Source organism: Podarcis erhardii (assembly GCF_964252035.2).
Source record: "Podarcis erhardii genome assembly, chromosome: 1".
In the NCBI taxonomy this organism is placed as follows: domain Eukaryota; kingdom Metazoa; phylum Chordata; class Lepidosauria; order Squamata; family Lacertidae; genus Podarcis; species Podarcis erhardii.
In genome coordinates this window covers 101709591-101728432 of record NC_138497.1, presented here as the reverse complement: position 1 = coordinate 101728432, position 18842 = coordinate 101709591, and the positions used below count along the sequence as shown (strand labels likewise).

At 39.9% G+C, this 18842-nt stretch overlaps 1 protein-coding gene across 12 annotated transcripts in view; it reads right to left on the bottom strand.

The window, feature by feature from the left end:
- Positions 1-18842, bottom strand: part of ARHGAP15 (Rho GTPase activating protein 15) — a 384487-nt gene that overhangs the window by 331792 nt on the left and 33853 nt on the right. For all 12 annotated transcript variants that reach the window (XM_081872770.1, XM_081872775.1, XM_081872771.1 and 9 more), the window contains 3 exons: positions 13192-13266; positions 8914-8972; positions 3015-3102 (listed from right to left, as the gene is read on the bottom strand). In XM_081872770.1, coding sequence (XP_081728896.1) covers positions 3015-3102; positions 8914-8972; positions 13192-13266 — 222 coding nt within the window. The remainder of the gene's footprint in view (positions 1-3014; positions 3103-8913; positions 8973-13191; positions 13267-18842) is intronic.

Genomic DNA, 18842 nt, shown 5'->3' with positions numbered 1-18842 from the left:
TTTACATAGCAATCTTTCTTGACTTCCTCCCGCCTCCCTTTTCTGTGTTCCTCTTTGTCCCATCAGATACAGCAAATCCTTACCCTCTTTCAAAACTCATTTCTAATTATTAAAATCACATCTATTATGTCTCCAATCTTTCCTCCTTATGTTTGAACACCTTTAACATATTGTTTACTTTTGACATAATATAACTTTAATCTTTCACCCTTTTTCTATTACATTTATGCATACTTTTTAACACTGTATCACCAATGCCATATTATTTTTATATCCAACATCATTTTAGCATTCATAAACTTTCCAGTATTTCTGCAAATAAGTCTTAAACTTCTTCCAGTCCTCTTCCACCACTTCTTCTCCTAGGTCTCGGATTCTGCCAGTCATTTCTGCCAATTCCATATAGTCCATTACTTGCATCTGCCATTCTTCCAAGGTGGGCAAATCTTGTGTCTTCCATTTCTTTTATTTTCACCAAGGAATGAAATCAGGCTGTTTGAAAAGCTTATTTCTTGAAATGATGAGCCTGCCAGTCTCAGTTGAGACCCTGGGTCCACCTTCCATTGGCATCGCTATGAGAGCCAGTGTGGTGTAGTGGTTGAGAGCGGTAGTCTTGTAATCTGGGGAACTGGGTTTGCGCCTCCGCTCCTCCACATGCAGCTGCTGGGTGACCTTGGGCCAGTCACACTTCCTTGAAGTCTCTCAGCCCCACTCACCTCACAGAGTGTTTGTTGTGGGGAAGGAAGGGAAAGGAGAATGTTAGCCGCTTTGAGACTCCTTAAAGGGAGTGAAAGGCGGGATATCAAATCCAAACTCCTCCTCCTCTTCTTCTTCTTCTTCTTCTTCTTCTTCTTCTTCTTCTTCATCGCTAGTGTGCATCCCACCACAGCATTAGCGGCCAGTCCTAGCAGTCATCTGGAAGATACTAAATGAAGGGTTGGTCCTAAGAGCCACCAGCAGTTCCTCTACTCCTTTGCAAAGACTGAGTTACTAAAGAATGCCACAGATGGGCCACAGATTCAGGTTCCTGGGAACTAACTCAATCTGTCCTGCCCTTTTTGTTCCTTTGTGGCTGATGATAAGACAACCACTGGAGTATCCACTAGAGGTACTTTAAATCAGGGTGGGGAATTGGATTTGGCCAATAGGCCAAATCCCTCATTCCCCCAACTCAACTGTGACAGGTGGCTAGAACTACTAGATCTCTGCAAAGGGGGAGGGGGCACTCTGTTTGGAGGAACCAGTTCGGACTCAAATCACTTTCTTTGAATGGAACATTTCCCCACTTGGATTTAAACTGCTTCCTCTAAACAAAGCATTTTTCTCCATCATCTCCTGGAGACGTCTCCAATCTGCAAACAACCCCATCAGGACCAAAGTAGCTGCCAATCAGGGAACAAACATGCAGAAATAAAAGAAGACTTTTGAGGATCATTTTGCCCCTCCAGCCATACTCTGGCACTCAAAACACCAAAATAGATAAACTACACAGCCCACTTTTGGACTGCAAAAGGAGCACAATTAAGCAACTGGAATGCCATAATGCAGGACTTCTGTGGCCTGTGTATCAGCTTGATGATCACAAATTGTGATTGCTGTGCAATCTAAATAATCCAAGGATTTTAGGATCCAGGCAGCAATCTTGAATTCTGGGTACTGGAACTGCAAATTCATAATTAATATGGCAAGTGTTATTTAAGAATATAATGTGAATCTTATGAACAAACGTGTGACAGTATAACTTCAGGTTCCAGTCCATTTTCACTTAATACACATTTTGTTTGAAAATGGAAACATACTATGTTATCACTGCAGCATAAAAGCCTATCATATTACCAGCAAGAGATATACAACACATTTTCTCCTTCATTCCCATAATGAACCATTGAAGGAGAAGGACAAGCTTCCCTATAGCTCACAGTTCCAATGGTCAAACTAATAAAAAGCAAGGAAACAAGCAGGGGGCTCCATATCACCTAACATATCTAAATTTATTTATTGTTTCTGACTCCTGTCATATAGTGCACCTTTTTGGTCACCCATCAAACCAATATGGTATGGCAGGTTTGATCAAGCCTTGGGAAGCCATCACAATAGGGCTCTGTCAAACCTTTCCCTGTTCAGTCTATAGTGTCACTAATTTATGGATTTCTCTGTTTTTCCAGAGTCCAGAATAGAGGAGGCTCAATCTCAGCAGCAGCTAGCACTGAAGGGAAACATGCCGTGATTATTTGTACAACATATCTGTCACATATCTGAAGGCTACAATCGAAGGTCTCCCCTCGAGGAACTTTTCCTCCCCAAAAGTATACTGAATTCTACTTTGAGGTGCATTAACTATATTAGATAGAGTCATAAGGAATATTCAGGAAATGTTAGCCAGATGTAGAATATGTCACATTTATATGAAGATAAAAATCACTTTGCTAACTTACAGTGTTTTGCTCTTTGGTAACACCCTATATTAAGGTGCCATTTATAACTACTTTATTATTATTTATGATATGCAAGTCACTTTACAGCAAGCTCAATAGCAACTTAAATTCATGTATTAAAGATGCATACACAGGGTTTAATACAATTTACGTCTTATAATATCCTTTGTAACAGATTCTCATCGCCTCATCTGTTAAGCATTTATTACTAATGCATTTTATAACATACTTTATAATACATTATTTGAGGAAGTAGTTGCATTTAGAGATCATTTCATAAATAAGAATAAAGCATTTATAACTGGCACCTTAATTTAAAGTGTTACCTCCACATTACTGGAGAGCCACTCACCATCCGTCTCACTTTGCAATTATTTTCAAAAAGCACCTCTTAATAAAAGATATGCTGAGTTCTATTTCCCCTCCTCTCTCATCTGATTAAAAGTTTATTGAGTCATTTTCTTACATCAGATCGTAGAAGTCTAAGGCTTAATAGTTCTGTGCTCTTTTATGATGCCAAACTTTATGTTCAACAACATTTCTGAAAAAGAAAAAGGCGTAAGAAAGTGAGCTGCTTACCAGATTGGCCGCGGCTGCCTGCTTGGATTCCTTGTAAAATTCTATTTTCTGTCCAGTGAGAACAACCCAAGAAGTCGTCCAGTTTTTCCTTTAAAGAAATAACAACAGTTTTATTGAAAAAGGATCAATTAAGCAAACATAGATTACTTCGTACATAAAGACAGATTCACTTTTGCAGGCCAAGCACATGTGATGCATCAGGGCTGGACTCCAGTAACCATTACTACTGCTTACCTAGAGAGGGCTGGAGGAAGGCAGGCCAGTGGTGTGGGTTGGGAATAATGATTGCAACAGTAGGACCACTTGATTGGTCAACATCTGCAGCTCAGCTCCACCACAAGCAGCACTACTGAGCCCGGGGTTCCAAACTATTTACATATAACAGTCATCTGCTAGAATAAAGTTTATTTGATTTTCCAAGCTGGGCAGTCAGGCGTGCACTAAAGAACACTATCCAAATTGAAAACAGTATTCAGTACATCTCTTCTAATATTGACAGAATTGCAACTGCATGGGTTTAGCCCAATGGTTTGGTAGCTCAGATGCTGTGTCCAAACAGCTACAGCTTTATCCTTGGTTATATAGAAGAATAAAGGAAAGAGGATAATGAGCTATCAAAAGAGCTGAAGAAACTAGTTCCATAGGACTACTTAATGCTTTGCATTTTTTAAAGATATACAGCATTTAAGAATATATATAAACATCTGATATGTATTTTTAAAAAACCCATGCATATAATAGATGCATACACTTAGAGAGTCTTCCTTGCCCAGTCTTCTTTTGTTGGCAAACCAAGTTTGCCTCTGTGTAATGAGTGAAATTCTGCTAAAGCTGTCACCTCAGTCTTAAACTCTTTATAGTAAGGTCTGATTTAAATGTTTAGTAGCTTATTTGGGACAGTAGTAGTCTCATGCAGCCGTATCACCTCATATTTCATGGGGAAAGATGCCCTGTTTGAAATTACCATCAAATTCAATCTGCAGGCTTGTGAGAGCCACGTTAGAGCTCAAGTGCTTTAATTCACCGTTTGAAGGCAATTATAATGGATTTCAAAGATGATAATGTTGCATCATTTGCAACTTGTTGACTACAAAGATTTGCCACAATGCAGCACAAAATTAAGTGGACATAAACCACTGAAATCAATTGGCTCAAACGTATTTAAGTCTGCCTTGGCTTCAGTAGTGGTGCATATGGTGGGCTTGCTGGGCTGGGAGGTGGCGGGGCCAGGACCACAGGTGTATTGGCAGGAGCACCAGACTGGCCTCTTCAGGGCTACCACTCCAACCCAACCCCATCCAGGTAAGCAGCAGCAGCCCTGGTGTCTGGAGGGTGGCTCTGTAATTCTGCCGCAGTAGATGTACTTGAATATTGCCATTTACTACAAGTGGAAATAATTAAACTGAATTTACTTCCAAGTAAGGGGATTGTCAGGGGCTCAGGAGCAGAGGCACAGGGGAGAGAGGAAACGGAGAGCGAAGGGGAAGAATCTGAGGGCAGCATAGGGGAGTATGACAGTGGCCCGAGAGATTCCATGAGCTTCTCCAGCGATTCAGAAGATTCCCAGAGGGGGGCGCCGATGGCCAGGGCAAGGGGGGTCCCAGGGGGGACGCACCAGAAGCAAGGGGCCAGCGGGGACTCCCAAAGCAGCAGCGGGAGATCAGGACCAGCTCCCCCACCAGAGCGTAGTGGGGGGGAAGAGTCCCATGTATCAGGGCCAGCGTCTCCTCCAGCAGGGAGAGAAGATGAGTCAGGGGTGACCACGCCTCTATCGGAGAGTGAGGGAACGGAGGGCAAGTCAGGTCCAGCTAGCCTCCCCGAAGGGGGAAGCAGTGACAGGAGCAGTGTAACGGTCAGGAGAAAGGTTGCTGGCTGGGCGCGCGCGCACGCCAAGTTTGAATGTACAGGCGCGCGGGACAGCAGAAAACCCGGATTGGGAACCAGGTCCTAAAGCCCGCTGGAGGCAGGGGGAAGACTCAGGGGACTCAGCGTCAGAAGAGTCTAGAAAGGGCAAGACCCCAGCGGACAGGCGGACCCAGAGGAGGAAAGAGCAAAGGAAGAGGTGGAGCAAGGCTAGAGTCTTAAACTGGTGTCTGGGGGGAGGAGATTCAGACGGAGCTTCAGCGGTCTAGAGTTTGAGACGTAGAGCTGTGCACCGCAGCTTTGAAATCGAAACTGAACTTCAATAAAGACTTTTGTATATAACAAGGAACTGGCGTTGGTCCTTTGTGAGCTGGGACCTCGGGCAGCTCTGACAGGGATTTACAGTTGTAGTTTCTCTCGTGTCTTGAGTTGGCATAATAAGTAGAATACTTTCACGCAAGTCCATGCAAAGGTTCATGTTTTGCTAGAGCAAGGCCCATGACGGTTTGTCATCATTTTGTAAGCAGACACAATTTTTTCATTTGTTTCTTTAGACTGAAAAGCAGAATAGAAATATCCAGCTACAGTCTGAGAAAGTTGGGACAATCGGTACTGCCACTCCAGATATTTTACTTCTGGTCCATCATTTAAATAGGATTAATGCATGCTAAATATGTAGATCCTATCCTGTACAGTGGTATCTTGGGTTAAGTACTTAATTCGTTCTGGAGATCCGTTCTTAACCTGAAACTGTTCTTAGCCTGAAGCACCACTTTAGCTAATGGGGGCTCCCGCTTCCGCCGCGCCGCCAGAGCACGATTTCTGTTCTCATCCAGAAGCAAAGTTCTTAACCCGAGGTACTATTTCTGGGTTAGCAGAGTTTGTAACCTGAAGCGTATGTAACCCGAGGTACCACTGTAGAAGCCACTTTGCAAAGTGGGAAGGCAGAGACAGACACCAGAACTTAGATGTGTTTAAAATCTAGTTCATGTATTACTGCAGTGGGTTTCTGTACTCCAGTTCAGTAATATATTAAAGTAATGAATGTCAGGATTACATTAGCCTGAACTTCTATTCCTAACTAAAGAATGGACTGTGGCACAGTGTTTAACACATATGGACATGGCACACTTCCTACATTTAGATTTCTGTCATTAGCATTACTTCCTTTTGTTTTCTGAAATACTGGCACATAAAAAACAAACATTTCTTTAGATTTATTTTTTTTAAGTACATATTCACGGAGGTGGGGGGTACAAAATAGTATTCTATGCAAAAGGTTCCAGAGCACTGGTATTCATTGGGTGGATTGGGATCCCAGAAGTGCATTGTACCCTAGGTTAAGGTGAACTGTATCAGTAGCACGAGCTTTGAGGTTTGTCTTTGTTAAGAAAAAGAGGGATTCTAAGGCAGAGGGAACCTTCCAAATGTTGTTAGACTCCAACTTCCATCAGCCCCAGTCAGCATGGCCAGTGGTATCAGATGGTGAGAGTTGTAGTAAACTAACATCCAAATTTTCCCTTGCCCTGGGTTAAAAAGAAAAATGGAACTATCACATGCAAAGGACAGCATACTCTACTATCGCTAACATTTATGTAGAAATACATGTCTTTAGCACTGTGAAATATACATACAATTCCATATAGAGTCATGGGTGGGTTTTTTTCTCTTAGAAAAAATCAGTTCAGCAAAAGGTAAAATATACAGCTGGACAGATGGTGTGACTGCAGCTTTTGATCTTTGGATTGCCAGTAAAGTTTTGGGTTTTTTGAAATAAAAGTTAACCTAACAAAATTGATTAAATACATTTTAAAGAATGACACCATGTTGAGGTTTGTCTGGTTGCCCCAACGTGACAGTTTAGCAACAGATTAAAAGTAGACAAAATCAGTTAGAATGCTGTATCAAAATGATGCAAGAGAGATAAAAAAACCCCTGCAACTCTCAGATATAAAACAGCTGTAAACTGTTTTCATGCAAAAAGATAAATATGAACTACACAGCTGCATAAAACATGTCAAACTCCGAGCAGCTTTTTGTAAACTAAAAGCAATGAACTTCTACAGCTCTCTCCTTGTGACCACTGTATTTGCATTCTGGCAAATGGACACCTGATGGCAGCACACTATAAGACCAACACAGTTTGCATTGATTGCTATATGTTCTTAAAGAAGCAGGGACTTAAGTTTAAGTAGGTAATTCTAGGTTTATAACAAAAATTATGACACCTCCGTTTCTGCCCCCCCCCCCAATGTTCAACCACAGCAGCAGGAAGATCAGGCATTGTTTTCCTGTACTGGGCATGAAGAGTTACTAATAGATTCCAAACATCTTTTATTTTGTATAAATGGCAAAAGCATTCTCAAAAGTAGCATAAGCAGATTTAGGCAACATTTAATTTTGCAGACATGCTTCACTTCTTCCCAGAGGGGGCAGATCCAAATAAGGAAAAGGGCTCATACACCTTTAATAGTAGTGTAGAAACGAGAATTTCAGCAGGCATGCTCCCTCTCTTTCATCTGGCTGCCCTAAAGATTATTGGAATAGGATGAAGGCTTGAGTTAAGATTCATGTGGGCTGAGTTGCTTGACTAGGTTCAAGCTCCTCTCAGCCACACAGATTGCACTGAGTGACTCCCCTTCCTTATCCCTTGATAAGGGACGTATCCCTTGAGGCTCTTGTGGGGCGGGGGAGAAGGACAAATTCCCACCCTAAGCTTTACTTGTACAAAGGGCAAGGTAAAATACATGCAATTAATAAATAAAATGGTCGAGCAGTCATTTGATTAGAACAGGGGCACTCAATACAGTGCCAATTTTGGACCCACCAGCCCCAGCCTGTATAGTCAATGGTTGAAGATGGGAGTTGGGAGAGGACAATGGTGGCTACTCCTTCATTAGAAAAAGGTTATTCGACCCAAGTGAGAACCCAGGAGTTTAGTGACTATATAAACCAATTTAAATGTCCACTTACTCTGGTACTATAGTCTTCTCACAGAACAATACTACTTAAGTTTTTCCTGCAGAGTTGGTTGTTCGAAAGGGTCTCCTGACATGAAAATGGTGCTCTACGTAAAAACCTAACTCTTCAGAGAGATAGCTACCTGCCTCCTGCACTCCATTCTCCAAGTGAAAACTAAGATACTATATGTCCATAAGACTGTACGGCCTCAGAAAGTAAATACAGTGAAATCAGCTGTAAATTACCACAGTCACTATGAAGAAATACAGCCGTGACAATCCAGATTCCAGACACAGAATTTTTGAGTTGAAGTTGCCTCAAAAATCTGCTAATCCAGCCTCTGAATCCCAATATATTTTCTACACTCAATAATCACTAATTACTAATGACATTTCCACCTCCAGTTTGAAAAGCAACGATTTCCCTTCCCCTCAAATTATGGTCTGGGCAGAGTGATCCATGTGCTTGCTACTGCCAGTTTCAAGTCCTCTGCCTGAGGCTGAGGGCAGAAGTGGCACAAGAACTGCAGCTTGCTAATACAGCACCTATTATGAAAACACAGCAGGATGCACTTATTTCTAAAAGATTCCCCAGTTTAATTCTTTTCTTTTTAAAGGACTCTGTTTGGGGGCTTTTTAAAACAACAACATTGGGAGGGTTAAAACTTAAGAAAATGAAAATCTAGCAAGTTCCCAGGGCAAAAAAAGAATTGCTACAATTAAAGATAATGAATCAGTATCCTGTTTCTGCTTCCACTGAAATCACTTTAAAAACAAAAAAGGCACCCAATGGATAAAATACATTATTTTGTGAAACTTTTACCATAATCGAACCCCAATGTTCTTAAACTATGTATTTGCTGCAGATTAATAACATAGAAATATATTACCCTTCCTAATTTATAATACAGAAGAAAGACCCATGAATTCTGTGTACCATATGATGTCACCTTATGAAATTACTATGATACTTTGAGCTTAGTCTGCAGGTCAGGCTCTTATAGCTACCCCTTCAAGAGATAATGAGCTTTCTAACACTTTTGCTTATCCTGTAAGTTTTGGTTATTGCCTCATACCTTTGCTTCTTGCCTCCATCTGCAATTTTAGCTTTTAGAAGACACCCTTCTTTGATTACCTGCAATAAAGAACAAACATATGCTAAATTCTTATTTGTGCTTTCAGGTTTCCCTACACTGGCATACTGCCAAAGAAACTAGTTCCCACCCAATTGTTTTAATATATGTTCACAAATGCAGCTTAAACCTAGTTGAGCTGTGCTCCCCAGCTAAGGCAGGTATTATGTGTTGAAGGGCTTGCTACAAAGTCTTAAAAAACGAACAGAAATGAAAACAGAAATGTTGCAAGAAAACGTATCAGTGAAGGGCCGGGAAAAGCAAAAGGCATCCTTTAGCAGCAGCTAGCAGCCATGTATCTTAGCAGGACCCACGGGTAGAAACACTTGCCCTAGGATCCAACAGTGGATAGCTACAAGCCACCATATGAAATTTCTCATAGTGGCCTAGAAGATTCTGAACTTTGGTCTGAACAGGTGCAGAATATAGGGCTTGAGACTGCGCAGAGCCCATGAAACAAGACAGGATACAGAAATTAACGCCACATTGGTTGGACTACTACCTCACCTCTGCTTATATTTGAATCCAGGTCTGCACAATTTACGAACTTAGACAGAGCCACCAGCCCTGTGTGGTGGTTCTCCAAAGCCTCAATAAACCTATTGATAAATTCCTTGGCTTTTTCTCCCCCAGGACTGCCAAAACAAGGAGTCTGTCAGCCTACTAGCAGGCTACAACACTGGACCTGTGTGCTGCATTCAACTACAGTGGGTCACTTCAGTTATTCAGGCCTGGCTTAGAGATGTAGGCATTTTATTACACTGCTGCACAATTTTATGTAAGGTTATCTATTGCCATAAAATAAGTTATTAAGTTTAAAATACACTTTTTAATTAAAATATGCAAACAGTCCATAAAAGATTCATATATAATATTGTTTGTTTTCATTATATGTAAGCCAAATTTTGGAATATAAATACAAAAACGTATGTTACAGTATCAGGAGCATACTCTGCATTTTTATGAACAGCTGAGATTTTGGAACATGTTGGGCAACGCATATGCTACATAACACACGTTCTTCATGAGCTCCTGAAATTTTTGGAAGCACAGGCTATAGGTACTAATGCATAGATTTGTGTATGTTGGACCATATTTTCAGTACTGAATGCCGAAGAAAAAAATGGATCACCCAAAGAACTGTTCCTCAATAAACAGATTGTTGCTCCACTCAGAATCAGGTTGTTGCTCCATAAAGCAATGCAAGGATTTTTTTATCATGTTCACATAAATCATCCAGCCTTCTCCCACCCCATGGCACCAAGATTATAGCAAACATCTGGCCTGTTCCCCTTCTCATTCTGTACCTTACATATGCACACTGTTCTTGCCAGGATACGTACAAGGAAGGAAGTTATTTTCCCCTGGCTAAAATGTGAATTGGAGATGGCTCCTGTTTACCATCCAAGCTTCAGATTAGTTTCTCTGAAACAGATCCCAATTTTGGTCATTTCCCCCTCTTGCCGAAGTAGTTTATTCCAATGGAAACAGGCAACAACCAGAAATTGCAACTCTGGGCTGACACAGATGTAACAGTGAGGAGGCAGTGAGCCACAGAATTACATGCTCTCTTCCCACAGTCCTTTTCTTTGAACCTTTGACACATGACCAGGCCTCAGAGGTTGGAAACATTACGTCAAAACTGCACCACAAAAAGACACGTGTGTTTTGCATTGGTGAGCATCTGTTCAAATGTCTTCATCACAATCCTTCCAGGAGGATTCAGGTTATCGTTTCATTCCTTCCACAGATGGATGGCATGAGATTACTGAACATGAAATGTCCTTACAGCACTTGCTATCTTTTCTGCCTCAATAAATATCCATCATTTGTTTGGGGGTGTTGTTTTCTAGCTGTACTGTTCCTGCACCTTTCTAGATGAAGAAAGGTTGAGGGAGCAATAGCCCTGAACATAAACGAGCACAGAAATAAGGCAGTAGAATTCAAGGACTCTGTATAGGGGCGAAGGAAAGGATAAAATGACATGCTTTTATTGCTTTATGCTTGTTCATATTTCATGAAGTTAATGCATCTATGTGACTATGCCGTGCAATATCTCTATAGATGTTATCTGTGTGCTTGAATATTTTACATAATGGCAAGGAAAAAAATTATGAAGTCGGTATAAAAAATTATTCAGAAGTCTTACTGAGAGCAGTGGGGCATTACTTTAAAGAAGGTCTGTGTTCTGGAGCATGACTGGATAGGAGGAAGAATTGCCTGGAGAATGGAATGTTATGGTAAGAGGGAAGGGGAATCTATTGGAGGGCAGGACGCTGGGGAAGGAAAGAGCAGTTGGGATATGTCAGCTAAATGGGTGGAGGCCAGTGTAGAGGGCGGATGAATTTCCTAGATTAGGAAAATGTTCAGGAGATGAGATCTCCTATTCGAAAGGTTCTCTGTAAAAGCAAAGCAACAAATAAATTCACACCATAAACCATACTGCACTGATCCAAAAACTTAGTTTGATATATATTTGTTATTTATACAAATAAACATCTGCTAAATAGTTAATTCTGAGGTCTCTCTCATACAGTTCACATTCTGAGGCCTTGAACATCTACTTGAAAGCAAAGAATTAATAGGAGGATGGTGACAACTGCAATCTAGATCTGAGGTTTGGAAGTTAGACCCGTAGAAGAATTTTATCTTGCTGGCAAGAAGTTTCTGTGCATATACAGAGCACTACTGTCAACAAAGGCTTCCATGGCCCAATTCATACATAAGTGCAACAGTATGGTAGAAATTGACCTGTGGTCTTGTTTTATATACTCTTCTTGGGTAATATTTGTATTGAGGAACCATGTGAGTATGGACAATGACATAGTGACTTTCCAAGGCCACATTGTTCTCCAAGGGACCAGGCAACATTTATATGAGAAGGATTTGCACTCATCCCATGGTTCCTCAATATAGATGTTACTGGAGAGTCACTGAGGTGTACCACGGAGAATCAGTTCCCACATCATTGTTGCAACATTTGGTTGTATGCCTCTTATGTCCTTGAGAGGAGGAAGGGGAGGTTCTAGGTACATAAAAAAGATGCACGACTGGAAATGGGTTTCTTCTTCTGAAATGAATAGAGAGGCCCACTTCTATAAAAACTGCAAGTAAAATAGTTATTAATTAAAACTTGCAAGAACACAAGAGTCAGAATTAACAAGTAGAGTTGTAAAGCAAATGCAAAAAGAATTTGGTGGACTGAATGAAGGAAAATAAACTGAGTTTGAATCCTGGCAAGTCAGAGGCTCCATGCGTGACTGGTTCCTATGCCCAAGAAATTATCTGCCCTGGATGGGATTGTACTCGCTCTGACAGAGCAGGCTATAGTTCTTAGATTTAGCAGAATATCAACAGAATCAATTTGCCCTCCCTACCTCCAAAAATCATTCTCTCAGTTAAAGTCACTTTCATCATCTAGCTATTCAAATTTTAGGTATTTCAAATTTCACTATATTTGCTGAGCTGTGCTGTACTGTACTGGAGGGAGGATGGAGAAGGTGGTGATGGCAAAGACTGCCTAGGCATGAACCAGAGGGAAGAAGCTTTCTCTCTATTCAGCCACACCACTAGGGAGCCAACCAAGCATGCGGGTTCATTCTCGGGACTTGGCATGGTGGTGCCAACTAATTGGGACCAGCATGCTACTGCAGACATGCTGTGCCAGCAGAACAACAGAGTTGGACGCACATTGGCAGCAAATCCAGACTTATCTCTATCTGAGAGTTTCTCATCTACTTTAGGAACCATAGTGCAAGTGGAAACGGGGAACACACCAGGACTAATTTTTCTACAGGTTTTCTACAGGTTTATCCCTGCTCCTCACTGAGTAGCAAACTCTTCAGAAAGCAACTTCATGCCTAGCATTTTCTCTTGATTTTATTCATTTTGCTAAACACATCCATTTTTGGATAAGCAATGTCATCATGTAATAAATATCTATTAGTATTGCTGAAATGTCAGCTTTAATTTTCTTGAGTTAATGGGTAATTGAAATTGTATATCATTCACCACAATGGTTTGTAGATTCCAAAATTATTATTTTCATTGTTTAACCAACCTTCCCCCAAATCTTTAGTTCTCTTCACCCTATTAATATATTGAGGCATCTGCAGCCCTAAGTACTTACCCTCCAAAAAACATGCATTACATTTTGATTAATGAAATCTGAAGTAAAGAACTACATCAATAAATTGTAAATTCTGTAATACAATTGCTTACCGTTTGCTCCAGTGGGCTGATGAACTCAGAAAGTGTTAAATTGTGTTGGGAATGATTCCTTCTATGACGGGATATCTGAAAATGCATTCATTTACAAGTTAGAACCTGCTAGCATCAAATCAAACAATGCTGAACAAGGAAGGGTCGATTGAAAGTAACTTAACAGAACATACGCAGTTTGCTCTGCGCTAAGTGCTAAGAATCTGCATGCTAATAACACTGACACACAGCCTTCTTTATTTATAACATTTTATCCCTCGCTACCTCTAGTAATAATAATTCCGTGTTTAATGTGCCTGCTCAGTAACCCTTTCAATAACTCTTTAAAGTCGAAACAAAATAAAAAAATTCCTTCCAGTAGCACCTTAAAGACCAACTAAGTTAGTTCTAGGTATGAGCTTTCGTGTGCATGCACACTTCTTCAGAAGTGTCGGTTGGTATTGTTTTGAGATAGTCAAATACCTCTCAGTGCAAGTCATAGATGGACTCTGAAAACATTTCTGAAAAGGTTGGACAATCGGTTATTTCCAAGCCAAGTTACAAACTTTGTTAAATGCAATTGCTCTACCAATTGCCACTGAGAGAAAAGCATCATTCCCAGCCCCGTTATCTCCTAGCTTTCCCCCAACTTCATCACCTCCACTACATTTTACCTGCCTGCAATGTTGGCAGCTGTGACAGCAGCAGGTAGGTTCTTCTTCCTTCCCTAGTGCTACACATATGAATTCCTGCTATGGGAGCTCTCATGTAATTTAGCACCTTCTTTTCTATTTGTGGATTATGCTCTCCCCCCCCCCCAAAAAAAGAGAGCTTACCATATGTATTTAAAATATGTCAATGAAATTTAAGGAAAGAGGGAAAGAATCAGAGGTGCTTTGCTCTAAGTTATTTATTAATACATTTACATCTTTCACTTCTCTTCCATGGCACAGGTCCTGGCCTCCCATCCAGGCACTGATCTGCCTGAAGGGTGGAGGTGATGCCACCTCCTTATCATTTTATGTAAGTGAACAAAAATAAGAAACTATTTCTTGGTAGATTTTAATTGTGCTTTGTTTTAAAAGGAACCACAGTCTGCCATGCGGGACTGAAACACATAAAGAAATGTTTTATTTTTATCCAAAACAGAAATAATCAGTAAATTTTGACTGGTTTTTTAACTAGGCTCCCTGTCTTCTTTCATAGTAAAACACAGTTAACAAGAAGCCATAATATATGCTGTTTATATGTAAATGTCGGACTCTACAAAATGTTCATAATTAATCCAGAGGGCCTCCCTCAAAATATACTTTAAAATATTATGATCCCATATTTTACGGCACACACTGCTTTCATGTTTATTTGTAAGCACTAACGTTTTAAGCCCTGAAACCTACATCTTAGAAAGTGCTCTACTCTCCCAGTGATAGCTAATGAGCTTAATGAATTACCCATTCTAAATTTAATACCAACGTTTCACAGAGAAAACAGATAAAACAGTCTCTGTGATTCAAAAGTTTCGCTGACCTATTTATGAGGAATATCACTTAACAATTTCATTAGAAATGAGTAACAGCTGGTGACATGGCTGTGTCCTAAAGTGTTTTTCTCTCTTAATATTCTGCATCTTAAGCAATCGAGCCTTCATAAGAAATACTTTCGTTAGTGGCAGTCCCTCCTTTGGGGAGAAAAAAATGTCAGACCACATTTTCTGTATTTTGCAATCTTGTTTTCAGGAGTGTCATGCTCCCGTTTTATTAGCATGTAGGGTAAACAAGAATGATTTGCTGATGCTGTTGAGAGAACTTCTAAGATGTCAGACTTTCCATTTAGATTTTGGATAGAACTTTAATATTAATACAAACTGAGGCATGTGTGTAAATTCAAAATAAATTAGTTCCATTTATCTCCCCTCTCCATATCTTTTAATGTTATACAGATCTGGTGCTAATATTCATGCTACAACATCCCTATCTAAACTATTCAGGTCTATATCATTTTTATTTTCTCAAAGATCCCCACTCTTAATTATACTTTTACATATAACATAGCAGATAAAGTTGTGAGATCATTTCTCTACCCAGAATGAAAGAAAATGACCTCCCAGCATTCCTTGGGGGTCAATAAATGATACTCCATCAGTGATTCAAAGAGAATACGCTGGGAGTGATCAAGCTAAAGTGAAGCACTTTAACGCTGCAATTTTAAGCCGAGGGAAAATTGGACGTTCTTCACACACACACAGGCATATGTTGTGTATTCTTGATTTCAACAGATAAGTGAAAAGTGAGAAGTGTTATAACATTGTGGGCAGTCCTTAAAAAGGAATATTAGTGACCTCCCTCAAAGAGCTATCATGAGAATCAATAAAAATTATGCACATATCAATGAAGGAAAAGTACACTATGCTTATATATCAGTGTGTCACCTTTCTAATATAGTATATCCATTTTAGACAATGTATTGGCACTGCTATGTATAGATGTTGATACTAGACAAAAGAAATATAGAAAAACGACAATTTCCCACTCTAATAATCTAATCTGAAGAATTGTTGGTCTAGCATATGAGTACTTAGGATGAGGCCTGCCAATGTCACTGTGCTAGTGTAATGACCCCAAAATGATATCACACTCGTGTTAACAATAATGTTGTGCTGTTAACACTCCAAGCAGGTATGATATTTTAAGATTCGGGCATAAGGGATGGTGCATGGTCAAACCCTTGGGATCTCTCCCATTTTCCACCACATATTCTAATAATCTCAATCATTTCCACTAAGCTTCAAGTATTAAGAAAGTCTGAGAAACCTTCAGAAGGTTCCTTTTCGGGAAAGCTGGCTTATCAGCAGTTTTATGATTTGATGAACGTTCTTCAGTCAGCAGCAATGTCACCTGAAGCATTAAAAAGTCCACACACTAAGCGCTTGCAAGTCTATGGGCAAATCTGGTTTTGTTAAATTCAACCTCAGCAACTTTCCCCTCTTCCCTCCCGCCTCCCCCCAAGTTAGCTAAAGGGTATAACAATACTGCTAGATTTCTCCTAGCATCCAGGAATGAAGTCATTGTCAGTTTCTGCAAAGGCATATTTTTGCAGAAATTCTGCCAGTTATCCTGAAGTAAACCAAGGGTTGACAATGTAACTTTATGGCGAACAGCTTTGTGATAAGCAAAATGGAACAAATGCATGTAACTTAGGGTTACCAAGAATCAGAACACAACTGCAACATGTTCCAAGAATGAGGGCTACCAGGGTTATTGAAACAAGGAAGTAGCTTTAAGTGAAAAAGAGTGATATTGCAGTGGAATAATACTGGGTCCTTAAGTAGAACAAGTAAAAGGAAGTTGCTTTCACTCCTGCTTGGAACTAGAACTTTTAGCCACACATTGTTTAATAAAGAAGCTGGACTGTACATTTACTGTCTGAGTACTATATCACATTCCTTTGTTTGAATCTGTAAACGTCAGATTTTTTAAAAAAACAACAACACAGATCTGTGTTATATTCTCCTTCCTTACGTCTCCTTTTAAGTACACTGCCCTCTGCACACAGTTCAGTTCCCTAGTGTGTGTAAGAATAATGATAATGGCTTTGCTTGCCTTGACCCTCAGTTCAGTTATAAATCAAAACCTTATAGACCTTTTAACAGAGTAAGAGAGCCTTCCTTCATGCTCAAGCCTATGGAGGTACTTCCCTCCCAATCCTGCAAGATATCAATGAAATTTATTATAAACAGTCCCAACTTAATCTGGATAATGAGCAGTATAATATCTTAAATAAAAGAAAATCAATATGTATTATTGCACATATTGCACTGAACCAGAGCCCTGATTTAAGAGTCCTGAACAACAAGCATTGCTTGTGAGTAACCCCGCAAGGGATTGAAAACCTTGAGGAGTGGTCCAATATATTTTAGTTAGTGTATACATTCTCACTTGCACCTTCTATGCACCTTACTTCATACCATGGATTAATTGGATTACATTGCTTGGAGCACATCTGTATGTAGATGCATGTTACAGCCTTATTGATCTGCTTGCACTGTTATGTATGTTAATTGTCCTAGCAAACCTGAGGAGAATCAAGTGCCAGATGTCTAGATCTGACTAGTTTTTCAGAATATTGTGTGACCCTCTGGATGACTGCATGAAAGAAGAACTGCTCCTAATGTGCCATGTCACAATAGCTGAATCAGGGCAATGGCTTACTTTGTATTTTGGTTGCTGTTGCAACTAAAGCCATAAGGTTGGGGGTATACATATAAATCAATAGGTTCTCCTATAAGATTGGGTCAACTTATAAAAAGGAGCAAGACATGGTGGACACATTTAATGATCTGGGAACACCTAATGCTGTGGTGCTTATGTGCTCTGTACTTTCTAAAGGAAAATTAGGGTATACGTCTGATGATACAGCACATAATTTTTGAAATTCACTTCTGCAAGATGGGATGGTGGCTGATATCTTAGATGGCCTAAGGGACTGGTCAAATTCAGAGCCCAAGCTTATTGATCACTGAATAATAGCTGGTGGAAGTGGGCAACAGAAAGGAAGAGCCTATGGTTTTCATGTCCTGCCTGTGGACTTCCTGAAGGGACATGAGAGGCCACTTTGGGGAACAGGATACTAGACTATATAGGCCAGGGGTCATATTTTGTTTTTATTATCTTAGTTACAACAAAATGATAAGCTATATTCTTAGTTCCCTGACTCAATTCATTCCTTTTACGAAACACTGCTATTCTTTTGTCACATCCTTCTTGTATGTGGCTTAAAGCAATACACATGAGGTTCTCATTTGGTCTCTCTCACAAGTGTAGGCCCGACCCAAATCTGCTCAGTTACAAATGTGAAATTGTATCAGTCATCTTAGTATGTAGAATCAGCCTGAACCAATCTTCAGAATGGCATAATTACAGTAGTATGTAGAGCTGCTTACTCTATAGACATGGCTTACTCTGTCTTATGTTGAGCTTTCCTGCCATTACTAAGAACATATGGTTGTAGGACATGATTCCTATGCAGCCATTTCACATGGGAAATTGAGCTACAAGTTATAGGCATGAAACAACTAAACCTAGTGGAAAATGCTGCAAATGAGTTTGCTATGAAAGACATAACATATAAACTAGTGCATGAACTTATAATCAATCACATCCTAGTTGTACTTGACTTTCTGTTGCTCAAGCCTTGAAACTCAGCTTCATTTTCTGATATTTACAATGATTTTTTTAAATTTTCTCATAAAGTTTCCATGGCACTTAGCCAGGTTTATTAGTTGAGTTTTAATAAGCATTAATATAGCATGTTTCAAAATATTTAACTCATCTTTTAAAAAACAGGTCACAGTAACTCCCATTTTATAGATAGGTAACGGAAGTTAAAGAACCATCAAGTTCAAAGACCATCAAGAACAGAATATGAAGAGTGGTTTCCCCAGGTCCAAGTCCAATACCAAAGCTGTTGGCAAAAGCAGCAGCAGTTTTCTCTCCCATTGTGTCCTGTTATATCAAACAATTAGATACTAATAAAGTGATCTAGCTAAGGACAACTCATTTGCTGGGCTGAGAACTGCAGGCATAAATTGAAGTACATCCATAGTATTCACATTCTTATGCATGCATTCATACTTGCATACAACTAGAGCTGCAGAATAGGGCATAACAACATTC